Source organism: Bos indicus, chromosome 19 (assembly GCF_029378745.1).
Source record: "Bos indicus isolate NIAB-ARS_2022 breed Sahiwal x Tharparkar chromosome 19, NIAB-ARS_B.indTharparkar_mat_pri_1.0, whole genome shotgun sequence".
Lineage (NCBI taxonomy): Eukaryota > Metazoa > Chordata > Mammalia > Artiodactyla > Bovidae > Bos > Bos indicus.
The window spans coordinates 57,688,031-57,705,393 of NC_091778.1; the positions used below are offsets into that span (position 1 = coordinate 57,688,031).

The 17,363-nt window shown below is 51.3% G+C and overlaps 1 protein-coding gene and 4 non-coding genes across 6 annotated transcripts; 2 read left to right on the top strand and 3 right to left on the bottom strand.

The window, feature by feature from the left end:
- Positions 1-227: 227 nt before the first annotated feature.
- TRNAR-CCU (transfer RNA arginine (anticodon CCU)) lies at positions 228-300 on the bottom strand. The gene has a single exon. It is a non-coding gene; the product is annotated as a tRNA-Arg (tRNA).
- A 474-nt stretch (positions 301-774) lies between these two features.
- TRNAR-UCG (transfer RNA arginine (anticodon UCG)) lies at positions 775-847 on the top strand. The gene has a single exon. It is a non-coding gene; the product is annotated as a tRNA-Arg (tRNA).
- A 326-nt stretch (positions 848-1,173) lies between these two features.
- Positions 1,174-1,246, top strand: TRNAR-CCU (transfer RNA arginine (anticodon CCU)). Its single transcript has one exon. It is a non-coding gene; the product is annotated as a tRNA-Arg (tRNA).
- A 413-nt stretch (positions 1,247-1,659) lies between these two features.
- On the bottom strand, positions 1,660-1,732 carry TRNAR-CCU (transfer RNA arginine (anticodon CCU)). Its single transcript has one exon. It is a non-coding gene; the product is annotated as a tRNA-Arg (tRNA).
- A 6,813-nt stretch (positions 1,733-8,545) lies between these two features.
- MRPL58 (mitochondrial ribosomal protein L58) lies at positions 8,546-15,628 on the bottom strand. Of its 2 annotated transcripts, none has more exons than XM_019982326.2 (6): positions 15,474-15,628; positions 12,544-12,580; positions 10,392-10,451; positions 9,348-9,430; positions 9,086-9,255; positions 8,546-8,861 (listed from the first exon to the last, which is right to left on the bottom strand). In XM_019982326.2, exons 1-6 carry the CDS (start codon positions 15,570-15,572, stop codon positions 8,777-8,779), a joined length of 534 nt encoding a protein of 177 aa, XP_019837885.1. In that variant the 5' UTR covers positions 15,573-15,628; the 3' UTR covers positions 8,546-8,776. The 2 variants fall into 2 exon arrangements, with proteins under 2 accessions (XP_019837885.1, XP_019837884.1); XM_019982325.2 differs by having other exon boundaries at positions 15,387-15,613.
- Between the last annotated feature and the right edge of the window lie 1,735 nt (positions 15,629-17,363).

Here is a 17,363-nt window from a genome sequence, read left to right on the forward strand (position 1 = left end):
GTTCGCCACGTGACTGTTTAGACGTCAACCCAGAGAGGCAACACGAAATGGGGAACCATTTGCCCTCGTATCAGTCTACCTCTCAGAGTAGAGTCAGGCTCGATCAAAATGAAACGGCAAAGTGGCATCCACAAACACGAAAACGGTCTCAGGAGGAAGGAGAAAAACTTGCCATCTGGTGGCCGTGAAGGGATGTAAAGAAGAACGTTCGGTGGTCTATCCACCCCCACCCCAGATGGGACTCGAACCCACAATCCCTGGCTTAGGAGGCCAGTGCCTTATCCATTAGGCCACTGGGGCTTCACAAAAATGGCGCTCGATCACTTGTCTCTTGAACTATGACGCCGCAGGCCGGCGTAGTGACGTCAACCGGAAGTTCCCAGGTGCAAAGCCTAACTGGACACGAGCCCCAGGTGATGGAAGTAGCTGCGAGGAGAGGGTCCCGCGCTGTCTCCGGGCCTGAAACAAGGGCAACGGCCGGGTTTGGTTGCGGCGCAAGAGTGTCGTCCTCTTCTCAGGATTAAAGCGTTTCGACCACGAAGGGGCTCAAACGCTTAATCCGAAGTCAGACACACTACTTCTTGGGGCACGCTGCCTCCTCGCTAAGTGGGAGCCACCTCCGGCCGCCCCGGCGCTGGCGCAGAGTGTCTGTTGCTCTGCAACCCCGAGGACGCGCGCGCCCTGAGGCTAAAAGCCCACGGTTTTCTCCCTCGGGCCAACGCCGCCTCCGGGAGGGTGCGCTCAACTATCTTCCCACGAATCGCTAGGCTCTGGGACCGCGTGGCCTAACGGATAAGGCGTCTGACTTCGGATCAGAAGATTGAGGGTTCGAGTCCCTTCGTGGTCGGCTTCGTTTTGGACGAGCAGCTCCTCCCGAATTCAAAATGCGAACCCGCTTTCTTCATGATTTCATCCGCCTGGTTCTGCTTCCTTCAGGCGTTCACTTTCCGCGCCCCTTGCCGTCCGTCATCGTCCTCAGTTTCGCCTCACCGTGAAGTTTTAACTTTTCGCGTGGCCCCGCGGCCGCGCCCCCTGCTTGTCCTGTAGGCCTCTCGGGCCCGGCCCTGGTCCTCGGGGTCCGCGGTCCGGCCGGCGTCGTGGTAGGGCCGATTGAGGCCTGTGCGCGCGCCGCTGCGCGTTACTACGGACCACGTGGTCGGCCCAGGCCGTCGCGCCCCAGTGGCCTAATGGATAAGGCACTGGCCTCCTAAGCCAGGGATTGTGGGTTCGAGTCCCACCTGGGGTGGTGTCGGGGCGGGAGCGCTTTGGCCCCACGTTAGCTTTTGCGATCGCAGAGCACGAGCCTCCGAGGTTGCAGCCTAGGGATCTGGGGACTCAGGGGCGCCCCACCCGCGTGCTCTCAGCTCGCCTTCTGCTGTGCAGCTGACCCGGACCTCGTTTGCAGTCAAATAGTCGGCGCGTCCCGGCCCGGGACTCAGTGTCCCTCACCCCCTCCTCCCGCCCTGGTGACCTCGCATCCTTCCCCCCTCCTTGTCCGCTCGGCCTGTTCGCTGTCCAAAAGTCAGCGGCCTCCAGGTCCCTGCTTTGGGATCTAGCAGGTTTTCCATCCGCGGACCGGAGCCGGGTGTGTTGGGAGTCTTTCGAGCGGCGGAACTATTGGCACATGGATTCTAGAGTGTAAGGACCAAAAAGGTGCTCTACCCCAGGTGGGACTCGAACCCACAATCCCTGGCTTAGGAGGCCAGTGCCTTATCCATTAGGCCACTGGGGCCTGCGGCTCAATTTCGCGACATCTCTGCCTCTAGTAGGCGGTCCGATCCCGGGCCTTACAAATCACGGCTTAGCGAGGCAAACGCCCTGGGATGCGGTGCCCGGGCCGCGCCAAAGCGAGACCTTGGATGCTCACGGAAACCCGCGAGGAAGAAACATGGTGGGAAGTCAACTGCCGCCCCCATTAGCCGCACCGGCAAGCACACGGGTGCTGGGAGGCCGGCGCTGATTCTGCCCGGACACCTGACTATGGATGGCGGGCGAAAGCTGAGGTTTGTGGGCATTTCCAAATTTTACCGTCATAGCTAAGTGTAGTAAGTGAACGAGAGCAAACTCGTCTCAAGCACGAGTCCTGAAACAAACAGTAACATTCTCCCCCATCATGAAACAATGTACAACCTGAAGGAACACATCCTTCCAGTCTTGATAGTAGAAATATATACATACGCAATTACAGAATAGAGCGAAAAGAAATGGATCACCCAACTAGACACTTTAATGTCTTGTTTCTTTAGGACTGTTATACAAAAGGGAATACAAATACAGAAAAGCACATTTAAAAACGTTACACATGTTGAAAACCCACTACTAAAATCCATACCTATTGGAAAAATGTAAGGGAAGGAGAGTCAGCCCAGGGCAGTCAGTGTCTACTCCCCGCCTGTGCTTGCGCTGAGATCGTAGCTCTCAGGGACTTGGAGACGTTCTTTTTTCTTTCTCTCTCCCACTTACAGAGTCTGCACAAACCCATAATACCAACAAGAAAGAGGAATGTACCCCACCTGGCTCCCGTCTCCTTCCTTAAGCCTGTCCTCTTTTCAGTTAACTAAATGCTCTGCTTGTTGAGGTGTAACATCCACGCAGTAAGGTGTACACATCTCAAGGTCATGGCCGGAGGAGATACAGAACTTTGCCAGCGCCCCTGAAGGCTCCCTTCTGCCTCCTCCCCCCTGCCCCGGGGTAAATGCTTCCCTGACTCTCAACGCCATAAGGCAGTTTTGCCTGACTTGAGCTTTGTATAAACGGAATCATACTCTTACAGTCTGACCTCTGTGGCTCATCACTGTGTCTGTGAGGTCCACCCATGCTCATTCTTTTGCCCTCATCTTTTTGTTGTTGCTGTTTTATTGGAAGATAATTGCTTTACAATGTTGTGTTGGTTTCTGCCATACATGGACATGAATCAGCCATAGGTATACATATATCCCCTCCTTCTGGAACCTCCCTTCTGCCCCCTACCCCATCCCACTCCTCTAGGTTGTCGCAGGGCACCTGGTTGACCTCCCTGTGTTACACAACAACTCCCCACTGGCTATCGATTTTATGTATGGTAATGTGTATGTTTCAATGCTACTCTCAATTAGTCCCACCCTCTCCTTCCTGCTCTGTGTCCACAAGTCTGTTTTTACATCTGTGTTTCTATTCCTGACCTGCAAATAGGTTCTTCAGTACCATTTTTCTAGATTTCATATATATGCGTTAGTATACAACATTTCGGAGAAGGCAATGGCACCCCACTCCAGTACTCGTGCCTGGAAAATCCCATGGACCGAGGAGCCTGGTAGGCTGCAGTCCATGGGGTCGCTAAGAGTCGGACACGACTGAGCGACTTCACTTTCACTTTTCACTTTCATGCATTGGAGAAGGAAATGGCACCCCACTCCAGTGTTCTTGCCTGGAGAATCCCAGGGACGGGGCAGCCTAGCGGGCTGCTGTCTATGGGGTCACACAGAGTCGGACACGACTGAAGCGACTTAGCAGCAGCAGCATACAACATTTGTTTTTTTGACTTACTTCACTGTGTAACAGGCTCTGTTGTTTTTGATGACGGGTCCTACCCCTGTTCTCCACTCTCTAGTGTCCCCTGGCCTAGTTTTGTTTTTCTTCACCTCTCTTTCCCCTCCTCTGTATTTTAAATGCTTTTGCAAGCCCCGTCACGAGCCACCAATGTCTTCTGAGAGCCTCACAGGCCCAGCCCCCAGGTCCAGAGTCAAACCGTGAGGATGCTCGCTCTGGTTTCCCGCCGCTGTCTCCATGCATCTCCATGCTTTGCTCCTCCACATCCCCAAGACACTGCTTGTTCTCTTCTGTCCTGCATCCCTGCTTCGACCTCACTCCCCAGCTCCCACTTCACTCCCCGTCCTGGGCATCACCATGTTGGCATTCCTCCTCAGGCCCCACAAAGCGGCTCCTCCCAGGCAAAACCATACCCATCATCCAACCAGCCTCCCAAGCCTGCTCCCTTGGTGACTTTCCTGTCTCAGATCACCACCCCCTTGTCACACACCAGCTCTCACTCCAATCAGTCAACTTTCTGTCCTCCGAACCCCCTTGCATCCGCGGGTTTCTTTCCATCACTGCTGCCACTGGCCCGGTTCCAGGATGGGTCCCTAACTGCTCACTGGATCTGTCCACTGAGTTGTGCACACTTCCCTGCAGTCTTTTTTTCTCATCCAATCCCAATAAGATTAATCTTCCCCTGACAGCCTCTATAGGGGTAGAGGCCAAACATCTTAGGTGTCACATTGAAGGCCTTTCTAGACCTGGCTCCCACTCAAGGTGGCAGACGTGTCTTCCACAGAGCCTCACCCCCTGGGTTCCAGCCAAACTGGGCTATTAATCATGGCTAAAGTTCCCTGGGTACAGGCTCAGTGCCACTAATGACTACCACCCTACCACCCTATTAGAGGTCAGCACTAACCATCCCTAGTTTGTAGAGGGGCCGTGGGATCACAAAGATTTGCACATGACTTAGCCACTCAGTTCAGTTCAGTTCAGTTGCTCAGTCGTATCTGATTCTTTGCAACTCCACGGACTGCAGCACACCAGGCCTCCCTGTCCATCACCAACTCCTGGAGTTTACTCAAATTCATGTCCATTGAGTCAGTGATGCCATCCAACCATCTCATCCTCTGTCATCCCCTTCTCCTCCTACCTTCAATCTTTCCCAGCAACAGGGTCTTTTCAAATGAGTCAACTCTGCATCAGGTGGCCAAAGTATTGGAGTTTCAGCTTCAGCGTCAGTCCTTCCAATGAACATTCAGGACTGATTTCCTTTAGAATGGACTGGTTGGATCTCCTTGCAGTCCAAGGGACTCTCAAAAGTCTTCTCCAACACTACAGTTCAAAAGCATCAATTCTTTGGTGCTCAGCTTTCTTTATAGTCCAACTCTCACATCCATACATGACTACTGGAAAAACCATAGCTTTGACTAGATGGACCTTTGTTGGCAAAGTAATGTCTCTGCTTTTGAATATGCTGTCTAGGTTGGTCATAGCTTTTCTTCCAAGGAGCAAGCATCTTTTAATTTCATGGCTGCAGTCACCATCTGCAGTGATTTTGCACTGCCCCCCCCACCACTGAAAAAGTCTGTCACCATTTCCACTGTTTCCCCATTGATTTGCCATGAAGTGATGGGACCAGATGCCATGATCTTAGTTTTCTGAATGTTGAGCTTTAAGCCAGCTTTTTCACTCTCCTCTTTCACTTTCATCAAAAGGCTCTTTAGTTCTTCACTTTCTGCCATAAGGGTGGTGTCCTTTGCATATCTGAGGTTATTGTTATTTCTCCCGGCAATCTTGATTCCAGCTTGTGCTTCCTCCAGCCCAGCATTTCTCATGATGTACTCTGCGTGTAAGTTAAATAAGCAGGGTGACAATATACAGCCTTGACGTACTCCTTTCCTTATTTGGTACCAGTCTGCTGTTCCATGTCCAGTTCCAACTGTTGCTTCCTGACCTGCATACATATTTCTTAAGAGGCAGGTCAGGTGGTCTGGTATTCCTATCTCTTTCAGAATGTTCCACATTTTGTTGTGATCCACACAGTCAAAGCCTTTGATATAGTCAATAAAGAAGTAGATGTTTTTCTGGAACTCTCTTGCTTTTTCGATGATCCAGCGGATGTTGGCAATTTGATCTCTGGTTCCTCTGCGTTTTCTAAATCCAGCTTGGACATCTGGAAGTTCACGGTTCACATACTGTTGAAGCCTCGCTTGGAGAATTTTGAGCATTACTTTACTAGTGTGTGAGATGAGTGCAATTGTGCACTAGTTTGAACATTCTTTGGCATTGCCTTTCTTTGGGATTGGAATGAAAACTGACCTTTTCTAGTCCCATGGCCACTGCTGAGTTTTCCAAATTTGCTGGCATATTGAGTGCAGCACTTTCACAGCATCATCTTTTAGGATTTGAAATAGCTCAGCTGGAATTTCATCACCTCCTCTAGCTTTGTTTGTAGTGATGCTTCCTAAGGCCAACTTGACTTCACATTCCAGGATGTCTGGCTCTAGGTCAGTGATCACACCATCATGGTTATCTGGATCATTAAGATCTTTTTTGTATAGTTCTTCTGTGTATTCTTGTCACCTCTTCTTAATATCTTCTGCTTCTGTTAGGTCCATACCATTTCTGTCCTTTATTGTGCCCATCTTTGCATGAATGTTCCCTTGGTATATTTAATTTTCTTGAAGAGGTCTCTAGTCCTTCCCATTCTATTGTTTTTCTATATTTCTTTGCACTGATCACTGAGGAAAGCTTTCTTATCTCTCCTTGCTATTCTTTGGAACTTGACATTCAAATGGGTTTATCTTTCCTTTTCTCCTTTGCCTTTCACTTCTCTTCTTTTCTCAGCTATTTGTAAGGCCTCCTCAGACAGCCATTTTGCCTTTTTGTGTTTCTTTTTCTTGGGAATGGTCTTGATCCCTGTCTCCTGTACAATGTCACGAACTTCCCCGTCCATAGTACTTCAGGCACTCTATCAGCTCTAATCCCTTGAATCTATTTCTCACTTCCACTGTATAATCGTAAGGGATTTGATTTAGGTCATACGTGAGTGGTCTAGTGGTTTTCCCTACTTCCTTCAATTTAAGTCTGAATTTGGCAATAAGGGGGTCATGATCTGAGTCAGCTCCCGGTCTTGTTTTTGCTGACTGTATAGAGCGTCTCCATCTTTGGCTGCAAAGAATATTATCAGTCTGATTTCAGTACTGACCATCTAATGATGTCCGTGTGTAGAGTCGTCTCTTGTGTTGTTGGAAGAGGGTGTTTGCTGTGACCAGTGCATTCTCTTGGCAAAACTCTATTGGCCTTTGCCCTGCTTCATTCGGTACTCCAAGGCCAAATGTGCCTGTTACTCCAGGTATTTCTTGACTTCCTACTTCTGTACTGAACAGCAATAAAAGCTAAGGTTCAGAGAGGCTGAGTAGTTTCCTGGAGGCCTCACAGCTGGGAGTGGTGCTCGTCAGAAGCTGACCCCGGGGCAGCTGGCCTCATGGCCCATTCTCTCCATGTGGTGGTTCACTGTCCCCACCGCAGGCAGGGCCCTTGGCCACCACTGGAGTCTCCAGGTGATAAGCTTCTTCCTGTGCTCGCATGGCCAGCCGTTCCCCTCCATCAGGCCCATCTGAAGCACCTCAAGTACATCTTCACTGACCCTCCCGCTGGAACCAGTTACTCCCCAAAACTATTTATACCTTCCTTGTGTTATGTTTTAGGTCATGTTACCCTAACAAGAATCCATTCTGCTTCTCAGCTTTTATCATTCTGATTGAACGTGAGTTCTCTGGGAGAAAGGACTTTTGTTCACTGCTGATTCCTCACGACCTTACCCGGTGCCTGGTATTCAGTATTTGTTGAATTAACGAACCAAAGAATGTTGCACTTGCTCATATATGAGCCTCAGCTCCCTACTGGGCTCCACGTCCCTTAACCCCGTCCTCCACGTTGCAATTTCGTTAAGTCATTTATCACTGACTCCCCCCGTTTACAGTCACATGAATGATGAGGTTCCCATCAAGTGTACATACTACTACAGCTCTCGATCTTGCATTTAGAGCATCACAGTGCAATCAACTGTCAAAAGAATAAACTGGATCAAAATAACAGAACGTTTTGAGAATCCATACAAGTCTGAGTAATCTGCAGTTGGTGTACTGAACCAGATACAATCGGATCTCAAGAACCTCTTTCCAGTCCCAACTCTTTAAAAAAATTTTTGGCCATATCACATGACGCGTGGGATCTTAGTTCTCTGAAGTGCAAGTCGCTCAGTCGTGTGTCTGACTCTTTGCGACCCCATGGAATTCTCCAGGCCAGAATACTGGAGTGGGTAGCCTTCCCCTTCTTTAGGGGATCTTCCCGACCCAGGGATGGAACCCAGGTCTCCCGCATTGTGGGCGGATTCTTTACCAGGTGACCTACCTTAGCTCCCTGACTAGGGAATCAGCCCACACCCTCTACAGTAGAAACTCAGAGTCTCAACTGTTGGACCCCCAGCAAAGTCCCCCAACTCATTTTCTTCCTATCTCCAAAACCCCACAGCCTGCAGTAGCACCTAACACACGACACTCCTTCCCACTCAAGGCCCTCAGTGGCTCCCTAGTATCCTCGTGTCTTAGAACCTAAACTTCTCCACTTGAACTCCAGACTCTTCACCGTGAACTTGTCTCCCTCTCCAGACTCACCTCCAAAAGGTCCCACACAGATCCCCCATTCGATGGATTCCTCCTCAGCTCCGCCAACCCAGCCTGCTCTCTGGTCTCCTTTATTCACACCGTTCCCTTCACCTGGCATGTCCTCCTGGCTCTCTCCTGATCAACATTCCACACCCGTCTCCAGGCCCAGCTCTGATGCCCACCCACCTGGCTCAGCCCTTCTGCCCTTGTGTTCCTGAGGGCTGACCCCACAGTTCACCCCTCTGTGCCCCTCTGGACTGTACAGTCAGTGCTGGTCAATAATTATCAGGCAGATTTCAAGTGAGAGAAAAGGTAGGAATTCTGTCCTGACACATTCTGAATGAGAAGGGGAAGCCCGCTGAGTTTAGAATTTTATTGCAACTAATACAGGACATGGATAACGAAGGTGTGATAACACGTGATCGCCTCTAAAGACCTCGGCGACCAGGGCCTACAACCCTCGCTCCCGATGGACCTTCTTGCGACGGTTCCGACGTAGAGACGAGCAGTGACACGAACAGACACCCGTCTCCTGGTGTCCGAGCCGCCTGGGTGCCCTGGAGGGGCTCTGCTGGCTCGAGGGGGTGCTTTCAGTCCGTACCGACCCTCCTGCTCGTCTTGATGGCAGAGTTTATTCTCTTTTTTCGGAGCCTTTCGCGATTCATGTTTTCTATCCTGAAAACAAAGAAGAACATGGTTACGCCCAGATGCCCAATCAGAGCTTCTCAAGGTGGCGAGAGGACCTGGCACCAAGGCAGCAGGTGCCAGGCCGGGGCCTCCACTCGAGGTCCGTCTGCCCGCTGGCCAGTCTCGGGCCTCTCCCGCCTCCTTTCTTCCCTGTGTGGCCCCCTTGCCCACATGAATCTGTTTACAGAAGCTGGGGGCATGTTCTAAAGGACCTGAGTTTCTGAAGTGCAGCATCTTCTTTGGATGGCTCTGTGGCTGGCTGGCTGGCCTCGGCAATCATGTCTCGAATTTTCTGGAGGCAATCTGCCAGGTTTCGGAACTGATAGCGGCTGTATTCAGACGTGAGGATCAGCTCTCCCGCCCTGTTGATCTTATTTTTGTGCTGCGGAGGACAAAGGCAAAACCAAAATTCTGCAAAGAAGAGTTTTTGAAGTGACTGAGGGGTTATGGGGAGAGCAGGGGCTGGCGGTTTACCGTGAGAGCCATCTTCTGCCGCACGGGCTCTGCGATCCAGTCGGCGCTTGCCAGGTGGAACCTGACTTCAGCCTTGGAGTTCACTGTCGATAAAGGGAGGGAGCGCGGGTCACTGAGATGCTCAGCACCCTCAGCATCAGGGTAGCTGGTGACCACCGGACTCTGAACCACAGGGAGGTGAGACGCCCACCCAAGGGACGCTCCTGTCCTGTGTGAACTTGGGGAGACCAACTTGGCCATGGAATGAGCCTGCCAGGACAGTGAGGTGCTTCTGGACAAAAGTAAACTTCCGGGACTTCCCAGGTGGTCCGGGGCTAAGACTCTAAGCTCCCAAGGCAGGGGGCCCAGGCTTGATCCCCGGTCGGGGAACTAGATCCCACATGCCACAACTGAGACCTGGCACAACCAAATAAATAAATATTTTAAAAAATACAAATAAACTTCCAGGTAAGTGGATAACCAACCAGGACCTACTGTACAGCACAGGGAACTCTGATAGAGATGAGTCTGGGAGAGAATGGATACATGGATATGTATGGCTGAGTCTCTCTGCTGTGCAACTGAAACTATCAAACATTATTAATTGGCTATGGGGTCGCAAAGAGTCGGAAACGACTGAGCGACTGATCTGATCTGATCTGATACTCCAATGTAAAGTTAAACAACAAACAAAAGAACCCAAACTTCCAGGAATAAAATGCCCAGTGGTCTCTTTCTCTCACAGTTTACTGGGTTCGGACAAGAATGCGGCGGGGGAGGGGGCGTGAGTCCCACAAGAAAGAAGGAACCTGTTCTGGGAGCTGGCTGCCAACTCACACTGTGCGGTCCCTTTGTTCAGACTCCCAGACCAACCCCAGGCCTGGCAACCCGCAGCTGGGAGTCCGAGGACCAGACCACATTCAAAAGAATAAAGGGGGTTATTATATAAACTGGCAGTATTTAAGCTTCTGGAAAAAAAAAATCCCTTTATTTCCACATGAATGTAAACAGAATCCTCAAGCCCATCTCTCAGCTAAGCGCTAAAGAGAACAAGGTGCCTCGTACCTTTGTTAACGTTCTGGCCCCCAGGACCACTGCTCCGACAGTAAGATATCGTCAAGCGATCTGAAAACCAGAACACACATCATCACGGTGATTTCCCCAAGGCCAGAGACAGCATCGGATGTAAAATTACGACCCAGGTTGTCCACTCCTGGTCTAGCACACTCTGTGGGATCTGACTGCCCTCGCCTTTTGCTGTTTGTTTTAAAGCAAGGACTCTTTCAAAAGCCCAAACGGAGGGACAAACTGAATTTCAGTTGTATTTCAAAATGTGGTGGTCGTGGACGCGCCGGCTGGCTGGTGTTCCACGCGCATCCCCGGGCCGAGCCTGCATCAGTGGGTGAGAATGCCTGCTGCGTGAATGAGCACTCCACTTGCAGCTGGGAGTCCCATCTTCTAACGCCGGCTCAGCACAGACTGACTCTGTGACCCCAGCAAAGCCTCGCTGCTTCCCTGTGTCTTGGTTTTGTTTTGAATCTGTAAACTGAGGTTGCTTCCTTCTACTTTTTTTTTCTCCCTTCAGCCACAAATTTTATTGTTTGAATGGGCTTCCCTGGAGGCTCAGACTGTAAAGAATCTGCCTGCAATGCAGGAAACCCAGGTTCAATCCTTGGGTGTGGAAGATCCCTTGGAGAAGGGCATGGCAACCCACTCCAGTATTCTTGTCTGGAGAATCCCATGGACAGAGGAGCCTGGCGGGCTACAGTCCATGGGGTCCCAAAGAATTGGACCCAACTGAGCAACTAAGACTTTATTATTTGAGTATTTGCAACTATTATTCTATACACCAATTTTCGTTTCTTATAGAACTCTATATCCCATACTGCCAGGTCACTTCACTCTCCATTTTATGCCACGTTCCCACCGGGAAGTGTCTCATCGGATCACAGTCTGACTGTGTGTTGCTCTCGTTCAGTTGCTAAGTCATGTTCGGCTTTTTGCGACCCCATGGACTATAGCCCACCAGGCGCCTCTGTCCGGGGGATTTCCCAGGCAAGAATACTGGAGTGGGTTGCCATTTCCGTCTCCATTCCTTCTACTTTAATAATTCATGAAAAGCAGCCTCATAGTGTCTGAGGAGAGTCGGGGAGGCATGGCAGTGGGCAAGTTTCAGGAGGGTTGGGCTACGGGGGCTCAAGGGGCACTGTGGCCCTGTGCTTGTGGGGAGCGGGCCTCAGTGGGAGTGGCGACATCTCCAGACAGCTTCTGAGAGGTTTTCCGCCCTTTGAAAAAAATCAAATGAACTTGTTTTTCCCAACAAGTGATGAATGCCTGCAGTTCTGTGTGTGTCGGGGGTGGGGCGCCTCATCAGCGTCTGCAGAGGCCTGGGACCCGCTCAGAGGCAGGTGAGGAGGAAACAGTGACTGGCCATTCCCGCTGCCTGCCCGTCCGCCCAGGCTGTCAGGAGACGGGCTGTGTTGTCCCTGGTTCTCTGCCTCCTCCCGCCACAGGGCACCAGTGCCGGCTTCAAACTACCGAGCAGTAGTAGGCCGCCGGCTCCTCTGCTTTAGCCTGTGGCCACCTGGCCTCCTTGTTGCGGGATCATCTCGAGCCCGAGCCTTTGGCTGCTCTCCTTTCACTGTCTGTGGGTGCCAGAAACTCTTTGACTCTCAAGGGGCCTGCTTGTTTCTTTACAGACCACATCTTAGGCTTGATGGGCACAAAACTTTGAAGTTACGCAAATGGTTCACAGGGAGAAGTCCCCACTCCTGTTTCCCAGACACCAAGTTCCCAAATTTGTCTCTGCTCCCACCTCGGGTCACCCCTATATCCAGTGCCCTCCACATCCTTCAGATCTGTGTGGACATCCAGAAACATGTGCCTCAGATAGATATATATATAAGTAAGGCACAAACGGCAGCTCACTGTAGATACGCTTCTGTACCTGACTTTTTTCACAAAGTGACCAGTTCACCTAGTGTAGACTGTTCCAGGCCCCCAGCCCATCGAGAGCTCTCCGTGTGTGCTGGGGGCTTCCCAGAGCTCTGGGGGGGCTGCCTCATCACTTTCTGTTTCCTTCCTCTTCTCAACAATGCTGCAAGGACTCCCCTTCTGCACCCTCAAAGATGGCTTCTTTACTTTCACTGGGCTGGGGAGGAATGCGTGACGGGGGAGGAAACGATCGGGTGTTTTTCTGTGAAACAAAACCACTCACCTACAGGAATGTCATCGTTGCCTTGCTTTGCGTCGCCCTGTAATGAAACATACACAGTGTCAGGTGAATATTAGCTGCTGAGTGACTCCCAACTGGTCCAGAGAGACAAAAAGGAAACGACGTAAAGCTACAACGTGAATACAATACAGCTATTTTCAGGTCCCCAGCTAAATCGTGTTGAGATGACAGAAAAAGCTTCCCCAGGCTCCAGAGGTACCGCCTCACAAACACTCCTCCAGGAAACGGGACTGACTTTTCCAGCCCTCCCTGCCACCTGCCCTGCACCCCAGCCCACTCAGCTAGGGTTGGCACCATCAGCAGCCTCGGAGGAGGGAAGGGGCTACAGTACATCAGCATCAGGGAGATTTCAAGAAACACTCTCTGCCCACCCCGAGCCACATACCACGAGAGGCCCAAGTACGGGGCTGTCTGCCTTCAACAGTGACCAGCACAGGGGCCCTGAGGGTTTGTGTCAAGCTGAACTACTCACTCCAGGACCTCCCGCCTCCACGCCTCTCCTGAGTTGTTCCTCTGTGGCCTTAAATCCTCCCGTCCATGGGCCCAGCTCGAACATCACCCACTCGGAGGCTCTTCTGGCCTCCCAAGCTCAAAGGCACTTCACTTGTCCCTGCTGTCCTTCATCCCTTTTCATCTTAGAATTATCTGGCGGTGAAATCCTCAACGTACTCCACGTCGGCAGCGCTGGAGACCCAGGGCGGTGCCCTCCACACACGCTCTTCCCTTTTCTGAGCTGGCCTCTCCAGTTCCCTCTCACCTTCCGGTGACTTTCTTCACTCTCCTCTGCTTGCTCTTTGCAAACTTTAAACACTGAAATGTCCCTGAGAGCCTTCTTCTTCTCTCACTCTTTCCCTAGAACATTCCACCCATCTCCTTTGAAAATATCATCCTTGGTGATATTTCTGGCTCAAACTCAAACCTCTTTCTCCAACCCCACGTCCACAGAGCCCACTGCTATTTGATGTCTCCACTCAGGCACCTAACTGATGCCTCAAACCTCTGGCCTCCTCAAAGACGACTTCCCTTCCTGACAACCGGAAGCAGCTCCCTGGATCTCATGTCAAAGCCCTCCAGTCGAGTCCTTACTTCATACTCTCTGACATGTTTTCCTCATTTATTTACTGTCTGCTCCTTCTGTTAGAACGTAAGCTTCATGAGGTGGAAACCAGTTTATTGCAGTTGTATCTGCAATGCTTGAACAGTTTCTGACAGTTGGTGCACAAGAAACTTACTGTTGAGTGAATGAAAGGACGAACGACTGTAACTGCCACTCTCTCATCTCCATTAACGGCAACTCAGTCTTTACATTGCTCAGGGCCCAGACTTCAGTTCCTCTCTCATTTCACATGTCTCCTAGAAAACCCACTAGAACTTCTGTAGGCTTTCCCTTTAAAACTTATCTAGAACCTGACAAGTCTCATGACTCCTATTGCTTCCACCCTGCTTATCATCTTTTTTTTTCCTGCATTGAGTCTTAGTTGTGGCATGTGGGATCTGTTAATAGTTCTCTGACCGGGATCAAACCTGGGCCCCTGCACTGGGAGTGCAGTGTCTGAGCCACTGAACCACCAGGGAAGTCCCCCTGCTTATCATCTGTTGCCTGTATTACTGCGATCTCCTCACTGGTCTCCTGTTCCTGCCGTTTTGCAGTCTCTTCTCTACAAAAGTGATCTTTGTAAAATTAATTAGGCTCATTCCACTCTTCTGCCTCCATCACATTCAGAGTAAAGCTAAGGCCCGTGAGCCCTATAAACAGACCTCCCCTCAGCCCTCTCTTTAGTTTCCTCTCTGACACACTGGCCTGCCTGCTGTTCCTTGAACCAGATGAACATGCTACCCCTTGAGAGGGTGACACCTGCTGGTCCCCCCACAAGGAAAGCTCCTCTTCTCATGGCTTGCTGCTAGGTTTCCTCCAGGTCCTTACTCCAGCATCACCTTCTCAGAGGCCTCCTCAGACAATCCTCCTTAAAACTGTAACCCCCCCCAAAACAAACAAACAAACAAACACCTGTAATCCCACCCCCGACCTTAGCACTTCTTCCTTCTGGGCTTTATTTTCTCCAAAGTACGTGTCATATACTCTATATTACTGCTTTTGTGTTGGTCTCCCTTCGTTAGCAGATAAGGTAACTAGCATCAGGATTTTTGTGTTTTGGTCACTACTCTATCCCCATGCATAGCACAGTGTACACAGCATGCTTTCAACACAAGTTTGTTGAATGAGTGAGTGAATGACAGAACCCTCTCTTCCAGTCCTGTAGGTGGAAACTTAGTGAATTGGGTGCGTCCTCACTTTCCTGCCCCGGACCCTGATACAGCGCCTGCACACAGCGAGCAGCCTAAAGAAGCGAACCAGAAGCCCTGTTTCCTCAGGCGTGCTGGAGGCCGGGGACCGCGTAACTCGGCAAAAGGCTCCCAAAGAGAGCTTCTTGGCAGCTTCCTGCCTTAACTGTCCGCCTTGGAGGGCAGTTTTCCCCGAGGACAAGAATGTGAGTCTGAGGGACGGGAAATGAAGACGGAAACGTGGGCGGTTTTCCCTGAGGATAAGAATCTGGGCCTGAGGGACGGAGAATGGACGAGGAAACGCTGGTGGTCTTGGAAGAAGCGGAGCCAGCGTGCTCTCCCGGCGTCCGCACACCTCAAGCGACATCGGGTGCTGCCATCCGCCCCAACCCTGCGGGTGCTCGGGCAACCGGCCTCGGCTCGCGGGCACCGCCGCGTCTGAGCGCGTCCGCCCCGGGACCAGCCGCTCGCCTCGCGCGTGGGGCCCTGGCTCCCCGGCGTCGTCCAGGAAACGCCCCTTCAGGCCGGCCCTCCTGGCTCACCGGGACCCTCCAGGCGGTGTCCGCGCCCCGCGATTCCGGGTACAGCTTGTCCAGGCTGTAGGCGCTCCGGAATTCGGTGCCCTCTACCTGTCTGTGCAGAGCCCGGTGACAGCAGCTTGTGGGCGGCGGGAGCAGCCAGGCCTCGGCTCGGCTCAGACCCCAGCGAAGGCACCTGGCAGCCGCCATGTTCGACCTTCGGGGCCGCTTCCGGTGTGTTCTTCCTCTCACGGTCCGCGGGCCCGCGCTTCCCTCGGGACTTTGGTTCCGCAAGGCTTCAGAAAACGAAGATCATGGCGTCTGGTCCCATCACTTCATGGGAAACAGATGGGGAAACAGTGGAAACAGTGTCAGACTTATTTTTTTTTGGCGGGGTGGGGGGGCTCCAAAATCACTGCAGATGGTGATTGCAGCCATGAAATTAAAAGACGCTTACTCCTTGGAAGGAAAGTTATGACCAACCTAGATAGCATATTCAAAAGCAGAGACATTACTTTGCCAACAAAGGTTCGTCTAGTCAAGGCTATGGTTTTTCCAGTGGTCATGTATGGATGTGAGAGTTGGACTGTGAAGAAGGCTGAGCGCCGAAGAATTGATGCTTTTGAAGTGTGGTGTTGGAGAAGACTCTTGAGAGTCCCTTGGACTGCAAGGAGATCCAACCAGTCCATTCTGAAGGAGATCAGTCCTGGGTGTTCTTTGGAAGGAATGATGCTGAAGCTGAGACTCCAGTATTTTGGACACCTCATGCGAAGAGCTGACTCATTGGAAAAGACTCTGATGCTGGGAGGGATTGGGGGCAGGAGGAGAAGGGGATGACAGAGGATAGGATGGCTGGATGGCATCACCGACTCCATGGACGTGAGTTTGAGTGAACTCCGGGACTTGGTGATGGACAGGGAGGCCTGGCGTGCTGCGATTCATGGGGTCGCAAAGAGTCGGACACGAGTGAGCGACTGAACTGAACTGAAGCTTTGAACGCCTGCCGTTGGCAGGAATCGAGAACGCCCAGCGTCTCCCTCACGAGAAGCCTATTAGAGGCTTCCTTAGTCCCGGAAGCCCCTGAGCATAGCTGCCGCGGTGGAGAAGACATTGGCGAGCTCTCAAGGCAGCCTCCTGGTGAAAAGAACCCCAGACACACCACTTCTCTCCCCTTTAGTCTGTGCCCTCCTGGACCACACTTCCCCCAAATCTTACGGCATCAACGAGGCCTGCCCAGGTTCATATCCACCCCCTTTACTCTTTTATCCACTTTATTCTACACCCTCCCCTTTCACATCTTTCAGTCTTATTTTTCTGTTGCCTATTTCCCAGCCAGAATGCAATAACCTCTAGGAGGGCAGTGGCTCACTCTTGGATCTCCAGTACCCAGAACCTGGCACGTCACAGGTACTCAAAAAAGATACTGATAAAAGGAATTCTCTGGAAAGGTGTTTTTGAAAGTTGAGTTCCGCCAGTGGTGAGTTTTAGTAACTTCAGGTTCATTCACAAGGTAGCCTAAAAGCAGATCCCCGCGGAGCCCCCGTGAAGAAGGCTCAGCATGACAGACACCAGGTGGGACAAGAGGCGGGCAGGTCCAAAAAGAAATATTTTAAAAAGTGGGCAGTCTCCTCCCACCCCACCTCCACCCTCTCCGACTCCCAGGATCTGTGGAGCAAGATGGCCGTTTCTTCTAGCCAGAAGCTAAGAGGAGGATGGGGAAATATGTACAGATTCAGACAGCTACAGATAGGCTAAGTAGAACTCTTTAGAGAACTGTTAAAAGATGAACTCCAAAACTGAGAGGTTCTTACTCTGAGAAAGGTTTAAAACAGAGCTAGCAGTGTTTGGAAACAGTTAAAGGTTAGCTCAGTTGCTTTGCTGAGAGGCAGAGAGGTAAAAGGAAAACAGAGCTCAGTAAATGTTGGTGATTATTAGTAACACTCGTGGTTGTTTCTTAATAGCAGGTTCTATTTTTAGGAAGAACATAATTACCTAGAAAAA

Excerpts from the sequence above, each read along its gene's own strand:
- MRPL58 (XM_019982325.2), bottom strand. The coding sequence starts at position 15,572 with ATGGCGGCTGCCAGGTGCCTTCGCTGGGGTCTGAGCCGAGCCGAGGCC. Across the intron at positions 12,581-15,386 it reads ACACCGCCTGGAGGGTCCCG|GGCGACGCAAAGCAAGGCAA; the intron begins GTGAGCCAGGAG and ends GTTTCATTACAG. Across the intron at positions 8,862-9,085 it reads GCTGCACTTCAGAAACTCAG|GATAGAAAACATGAATCGCG; the intron begins GTCCTTTAGAAC and ends CTTTGTTTTCAG.